Genomic DNA, 7,921 nt, shown 5'->3' on the forward strand with positions numbered 1-7,921 from the left:
AATCGTAAATAAATTAGTACCGTTAGATTCGTCAAAAAATCCTTTTTTCGGAAAGTGCTTATAAAAAAATGGCCGCCATTTGAAAAATGATAGACACCAAAATTCAATTTTGCCAGCTTGTTCTATTCATATCTAACATACAAGTCACTAGTGAATATTAATTTTTCTCGGACTAATATTATCTTTCAGAGATATAATATTTTAAACTAACTACAATTCTCATTTACCCAACGAGTCAATCTCTAAATTATTTTTCATGATGTCCAAATTTATGAGGATTCATAAAGTTAATTCACAATTTCTCCAAAAGATTCAATTTTTTTATTGAGAAAACTAAATCAAATGCAAACATTCTGCAAGAATATGAAGAGTAAGAAACTTTAAATATCACTAAATTTCATCACATTACTTTATTTAACTATAAACTTGGCATATGGATCTCTTTCTGAATCAAATGCCATCCTATCGACTTCTAATCCTTCAACTTTTTCTTCGATGGTCTTCTTGAATTCATCTAGTTCCTTTTTCCTATAACTCAATACGAATAACTGATGTTCTATTATTAACAGTGAACTTTTTTTAAGTATTTTCTCGACCAGTTCTTTTTCAAAGTGTTTCAAGTAAACGCTGCCAAAATATAGTACATCAAAGAAATTATGATACTTCGCCTTATACTTCATGGAATCTAATTCAGAAATGGACAAAAATTTTATTTTTCCCTGTATGTCTAAACATTTCCTTGAAACTCTGGGAATGAAATCTGGCCCCTTAACATCAACAATCAGTTTTTCTTGTTTCATAACGACGGGACCCAGAGTGACATTACTAGTCGCTTCGTGGACATATTCTGTTTTATATTGTAATTCGTGAAAAATCTGTCTGAGGTTACGTTCTGTTACATCTGTAGCTCTATAGGTATTCTGTCCATTGTGAGACTTCAAGAATGATTCATCCTCACATTCCATACCGAAAGCTACAAAAGGTCCAGTCTGCATGTCGCCCAGATATCCATGATGAAGAAATGTATCGCCGTTAGGGTGAATTGCACATACCAACGAACGGTTTGGCTTGGAAACTTCGGACTCTAGCCAAGAAAAAGCTACACCGTTCATTCTGTAGTTGCGGTATTCCTGATTGCACACTTGTTTTCCGCCAATATTATGGTATCTCATGTGTAAGTCCCAGTCAAAAGCTCCAACTTTCGAGTCATACCTGTAATTAAAAAAAAAAGGAAACCCAATACAATATTAATTTATTACATTCTATTACAATGAAATTGTTGGAAATGAAGATTCATCCTGTATCTCTATGATTAATGATGGGTGTACAGCTTGGCAATCTAGCTGTGTCTCTGAATATTGGAAGCGCAGTAGTTCAGCCGGCGGAATTTGGGGAGAGATCATTAACATCGAGGAACTCAAGTAGACAACATCTTGTTAGTACAGTAAGAGTTATTTGTTTTCTTTAAAAATGAACAACTTATTAGAATTTATGTAAGCGATGGAATGAGAATGAAATTTTTATGGATGCTGATTTGACAATTTCTCATACAGATGCATGCAAAGAGAAACGAGTTCCTACACTTAGGAAAATTCATAAAACTATCACCCGAGATATTAACTATCAGGTTAGCAGGGAGTCTGAGAAAAGAAATTCATCAACTCAAATTTCGATGGAAAAGGTGAAAATTATTAGGAAAATACTAATGGAACGCCGGCCCATTCGACTATAGGAATTTCGACCTATTATCTATAGGATGAAACATACAGGGTGGCAATTTGAAAACTTCCCAGCCTTAACATTTTTTGAAAAATGCTCATCAAAAAATAATAAGTCAGGGTACCATTGTGAGCAGACCCCCTTGACACCCGTTCCATTTAATATTCTAAGGGTAACATCTACCCCTCCAAGAGGATTGAAACGCGAAGGTTACAAATAGTCCTTAATAGTGTCCCTCTTGACAATAAAATTGACCAGTTTTTTCGGTTTCTCATATTGTTTATTGGAAGGAAGATACTGAGGGTGGGAAGTTTTCAAATTGACACCCTGTATATTCACGCCACACACGCGCACCAAAAAGGATGTAGTAATCATACCATGGAAGGTCTGAAAAAAACAGATCATAATACATGCGAGTGGTGAAAATCGGTTTGTGCCTAATGCTCACATCAAATGGCAATCAATGAGCCTTTTTCCTGAAGTACGAAAAATCACTCGCACCGCTAGTAGTTCGGTAGGGTAGGGACAAATATTGCCTAATACTCAAATAAACATATGGTAAAGTACAATTAAAAAAGAATGTTTTTAACAGAAGAAGATGTTCCTGGAGCAAAACTAAAATTTGCAACTGTAAAGGATAACAATGTTGTAACATTAAAACGTTGGCTTGCATGCCGTAATTTAAAAGTGACTGGAAAAAAAAGACAGGTTAATATACAGACTCTAGTAAAAGAGTAGCGGTAGATTCAAACTGTAATAAAAGAAGTTTAAAATGATAATGAATTTCAGATTTATTTCCGAGTGAAATATGAATCAAATATAGATAGTAATGAAATAAGTTTAATTAAATATAATAAAGAATATAATTCAATAAACGATTGAGGTTATATCTCATTCTAATCAATAGTAATTAACTACAAAAAATTTACTATTCATTTCATGTTTAGAGCATACATATAAATATTTATTTATTTTTCGCACTGTTGAATCCACTCTCCTCGAAGCATATATCCATTTCTTATTAATATGAGGTTTTATAAATGGTATAAAAAACACGTTTTCTTCCGGATATCGATTATCCGACGTTCAATTCGCAAAACAGCAATGCTTTGTTGGCATTATACTAGCACAGGAAAAAAGCTCATTGAAATACCTACAGGTGATTATCACAACGAGAAGATAATTATGTGTGTCGGAACAGTTGATTCCGAATTTGCCGTTAAGAATCGTTGTGGTGATCGATAATGCATCACCATCGACAAAATGCCAACGACATTGACCCACTGAAACCTGAAATATATGCCTTGAACAGACACCGTGTTACTTCAGGGTTAGCACTAGAGTGCCACCAAGATTTAGCCAAAGCCTCGATAGATAATAACATTATCCTGAGGTGGGTTAAAGGGCACAACAGGAGTAAAGGTAATCGCATTGCCGACTCTTTAGCCAAGGAAGCGGCTGGACTAAGAATTTTAGGACCAAGTGGCACCCACGGCCTGATGACTTCGACAATTGCGGAACTAGTCAAAAGTTACACCCATGCTCAATCTTTAAAGAGATGGGATGAAATCAAAGGATGTAGTCTTGCCAGGATCACCTTGGGCGACCCTGGGAAGCTGGCGCCGAAGAAATATCTGGCGATGACCAGGAAAAATCTACGCCTTACAGTAGGATTTCTGACTGGCCACTGTCAGCTAAGGAAACACCTACATAATATGGGGCTAGTGGACAGACCTCTATGCAGGATGTGTGAACAGGAAGATGAGACTGTCAGGCATGTCCTGTGCGAGTGCCCGGAGTTATCGTCAATAAGAGAGTGTGTGTTCGGCGAGTCTTGGCCTACACCTGCCGATATAAAGGAGATGTCTCCCAGCGACCTGTCCACCTTCCTGGAAAGGACAGGATGGACGACGACCTAGGAGGACAACTCCTCGGGAGGATGTACAATGGGTCACATGTGGCCTAAGTGCGTGGGCTTACACTCACCCTCCCTACTCTACAGATACAGATATGCCTTCATGAATAACTAATAAGCCAAAATTCGTATGAAATAGATCAGATCTTTCAAATCACAACGTTGTAGGAGTATAACCATATTACCCGGATACGAATGAAATTGAGTTGGTTTGAGGTGGACTGAAAGATTACGTGACAAACAAAAATGTTACTTTCAGTTTCAACTATGCCATGCAACATTGCGACGATTTTTTCAAAATTTTTCTTCAGAGCAATGGAAATCTCGTGAACGAGCAAAGAAATTTGAGGACGATTTCATTTCAAATGAACCTATGATAGGCATCATCGTGTATGATCTGATTATTGATTTACATGATGAGGATAGCGACACTGCATCGGAATAGGAATATTGGGGTGACGTTTCAGAGGATGAAGATAGTAATCTAACCGGAATAAAAACACTTTCTGACGAAAACCATATATCAACAGTAGGCAAAAAATCATATTATTTAGGCAAACAATCTTCGAAAATATTATTGTATTTTGTATTGAATTGTATTTTGTGATGGCAATCAGGTATTATCCGCGGCTATGCAGAGAGGCCATAGAAATACATAAACATAAAAATAAGTTCAATCGTAAGGAAGATAACTCAATCGTCAATAAGACGTGGATTCACAAAAATTCTTTCGATGATTGAAGAAGGGTCGGACCAATCAGGTACGAAACAGTCGGCCATCCGACATCTAGTTCCATTTTAAATACTAACGCACAAAGAAGAATTCAGTTTGCGTATTGTAGCAAGGTTCATTACCTCAGCCGTTACCGCATCGCATTTGATAATGTCCGCCGCAGTATCAGACAAAACGTGAGGTATAAAAAACTGCAGACTAAGGCTAATAAATCCATAAGCATTGAACGATCTTCAATGAATCGTTTCAATAGTCTTCTAAATATGACTATTGTATTTGTAGTTGGATCCTAGAAAGTTTCTTTGAAATAATAAACAATGTACTGAAATTATATTTACCTTGCTCCCAAGGACTTTCTCAGTCTTCTGTCCCAACTATCACATATATTGAATTCATCCTTGCTACACCAGAACTTTAAAAGATTCTCTAGGTAGTCTCGCTCTTTGTATCTGATTTCCAAACTAACACTGCTCATCATTCTGCTTAGGTAATCATAATCGGTAACCATTTTAATAAGTTCAGACGCAGCTGAAGTAAGGTAATTAGCCACGGAAGGTCTAACCAAGGAATTGCCATACAATTCCATGAATATTTTCGTTTTTTGTTCCAAACCTAAAATTTCTTGGGACTGCAAAGCGATATTCATGAGAAGTAGTTGCCTTGCTAGAAGCTCCACACAAGAATCCATCACGTAGAAATTCATTTTCACGTTTTTGTGGCGATATTTCCTAGCTTCAGTTTTAAGAATATGCCTACAGTCTGAACTACCTATGATAAGTATGTTTAGTTCTTCTGGTATATTTCCAACACTTTTTTCATATTCACACAGTAAATCTAAAGCAGGTGTCAATCCCCAAAACATTTTAGCAAAATTACACAAAACTAAAAATATTCAATATGCTAAATATGAATTGATCTAACAAAAGCTAGTTGCTATAGAAACAATCATCATTTAAAACAGTGTGTCTGTGAATTATAGAGTGTAGTTTTTTATGGATATAGCGTATTGATAATGTAGTCCTCAATAATAAAATCAGCTGGTAGGTGCATTGAAGTTTTTTTATTGTTAGGCCATTTATAAATATATATGTTACTTACAAATAAAGGTTCATTAATTTATGACAATCAACTTTAATCCCTCTTGTTGGTTTTGTCAATCAGGATTACAATTGTCAATAAACGTCTTTGAAACACTACTACAGAATAACACAGTACAAGCTTAGTGAAACAAATTAGGTAAAGATTATGAGTAAAATTTCATTACGTTTTTTTTGTCATGTTAATCAGCGAGTTTCTCAACATTTCGCCGACACGAATATTTGGCATCTTCAATAATACGACTGTAATACCAATTGCTTTCTGAGCACCTACATCGACATGGATGTTATATTAGAGATATATTCATTGGCATCAATATTGGTGATAATATTGTCTATATAATTATCTAGGCCAAATGGAAGTTATTTGAGTGTCCTTATCAATTGTTATCATAGATAGATTCATAGGATCAAGTAATGAATATGACATGAGAGTAATTTTTTTTTTGTTTAAGACATTCAATTCGTAAAAATAAAAACAACAATAAAAATTAATTGGCGCTCCGGGGCGACTACATTGATTCCAGTGGCGCATTTGCTTTTTCAGCTGCAGGAAAACCCGGAGAAACCTGCAGCTCCACATCATCTGAAGATCTTGATCTACCAATAAATTGAAATTCACATTGAAATTGTCAGTCTTAAAACATGTTTTGCTATGCGTTGAGACTTTATTCAATATATGTATTTTGTTCAAGTTGAGAAATCTATCGAAACTACACAAATACAATCTGTAAAGGAAAATGCATATTATTATTGGATTCAACAGCACAGAAATCGGAATCTAATAATTGTAAACTCATGATCACTTAGGTAGCTAGATAACTGTTCAATTTCATCTGCAATACACTTTATGTTGATGTTAAATAAAGTAACTGTACCACAGATTTCCCTATTAGAAAAAGTTAGCAGTGTTTTTCATTTGTGTAAAATAGATGTTTCTTTTCAGTTATTTCAAATAGACTGCCATTTTTAGAAATCTAAAGAAATGAACTTTAAACGTTCAAGTCAATCTCGAATATACCTACACAGTAGGTTGAATAGACTGACGGTTATTAGAAAACAACTAGTCCCCTGGCTAATACCACGAAGGGCGTTGAATTATATCCGACAGGCGTCAGCGCAGGAATCTTCACAGAAAATTTCCTACATATGCAATTGGCAATACAACTGAAAGAGTGGACCTTCAATTTTGAAACGGGCACACTTGCAGACCGGTTTTGGGCTCATTAGCCACTCATCAGTGGCCCAAAACCGGTCTGCAAGTGTGCCCGTTCCAAAATTGAAGGTCGACTCTGCCAATAGCATATGCAGGAAATTTTCTGTGAAGATTCCTGCACTGACGCCTGTCGTATATAATCCAACGCCCATCGTGGTATTAGCCAGGGGAGTAGTTGTTTTTTAATAGGCGTCAGTCCATTCAACACACTATGTAGGTATATTCGAGACTAACTTGAATGTTTAAAGTTCATTTCTTTAGATTTGTTTACTGCCAGTCTTCAAGCATAGCCCCACTGACTAATAAGAAAAAATTCCATTTTTAGAGCTTCTTCCTATAATATTCCATTTCCATTATTTTGCAATAAGCCTTTTTCCTGATAATATTACAGCAAACGTGTAACGAGAGGCAGCACTAGTAGTAGAGACAAACATAAACTATTCACATATAAAACAGTGTTATTTACGTAATATTAATTTATTATTTGAAAATATAAATCTGACATAAAAAATTATTTTGTGTTAATATACCTAATGCCAACAAAGCATTGCTCTTTTGCGAATTGTACGTCGGATAATCGATATCCGGAAGAAAACGTGTTTTTTATACCATTTATAAAACCTCATATTAACGAGGTTAGATGTAAGAAATGGATACATGCTTCGAGTAGAGTGGATTTAACAGTGTAAAAAATAAATAATAATTCATATGTACGCTCTAAACATGAAATGAATAGTAAATTTTTAATAGTTGATGAGATATAACCTCAATCGTTTATTAAATTATATTAATTTATTATATTTAATTAAATTTATGTCATTACCATTATAGTTTGAATCTACCGCTACTCTATTACTAGAATCTCTATACTAACCTGTCAATAAATAACTTTTTTTCCAGTTACTTTTAAATTATGGCATGCAAGCCACGTTTCAATGTTACAACATTGTTATCCTTTACAGTTGCAAATTTTAGTTTATCTCCAGGAACATCTTCTGTTGAAAACATCCTTTTTTAATTGTACTTTAACATATTTCCCTACCGAGCTACTAGCGCAGCTAGTGAGTAATTTTTCGTGCTTCACGAAAAAGGTTCATTGAATGTCTCACATTTGTCATTCTGCTGATGTTGCCTAGCTACAAAATAGTGCAAGGTTATGATTTTTTGTTGGCAAAAGTTTGTAAAACTGGCAGAAGTAGGTATATTCGCCTCCAAGTCCCATTCAAAGATTTACAATTTCA

General features: G+C 35.1%; 1 protein-coding gene across 1 annotated transcript; it reads right to left on the reverse strand.

Annotated features, from left to right (window-relative positions):
* Nucleotides 1-306: 306 nt before the first annotated feature.
* On the reverse strand, nucleotides 307-5,292 carry Dnaaf3 (Dynein axonemal assembly factor 3). Its single transcript, XM_023155887.2, has 2 exons — nucleotides 4,706-5,292; nucleotides 307-1,212 (listed from the first exon to the last, which is right to left on the reverse strand). Exons 1-2 carry the CDS (start codon nucleotides 5,227-5,229, stop codon nucleotides 411-413), a joined length of 1,326 nt encoding a protein of 441 aa, XP_023011655.2. The 5' UTR covers nucleotides 5,230-5,292; the 3' UTR covers nucleotides 307-410.
* Nucleotides 5,293-7,921: the final 2,629 nt, after the last annotated feature.

Source organism: Leptinotarsa decemlineata, unplaced genomic scaffold (assembly GCF_025532065.1).
Source record: "Leptinotarsa decemlineata unplaced genomic scaffold, Ldec_3_MD MMD2_tig00001019_RagTag_RagTag, whole genome shotgun sequence".
NCBI lineage: Eukaryota > Metazoa > Arthropoda > Insecta > Coleoptera > Chrysomelidae > Leptinotarsa > Leptinotarsa decemlineata.

Coding starts and splice junctions, on each gene's coding strand:
- Dnaaf3 (XM_023155887.2), bottom strand. CDS start 5,229: ATGTTTTGGGGATTGACACCTGCTTTAGATTTACTGTGTGAATATGAA. Junction 1,213..4,705: donor AGAAAGTCCTTGGGAGCAAG/GTAAATATAATT, acceptor TTTTAATTACAG/GTATGACTCGAAAGTTGGAG.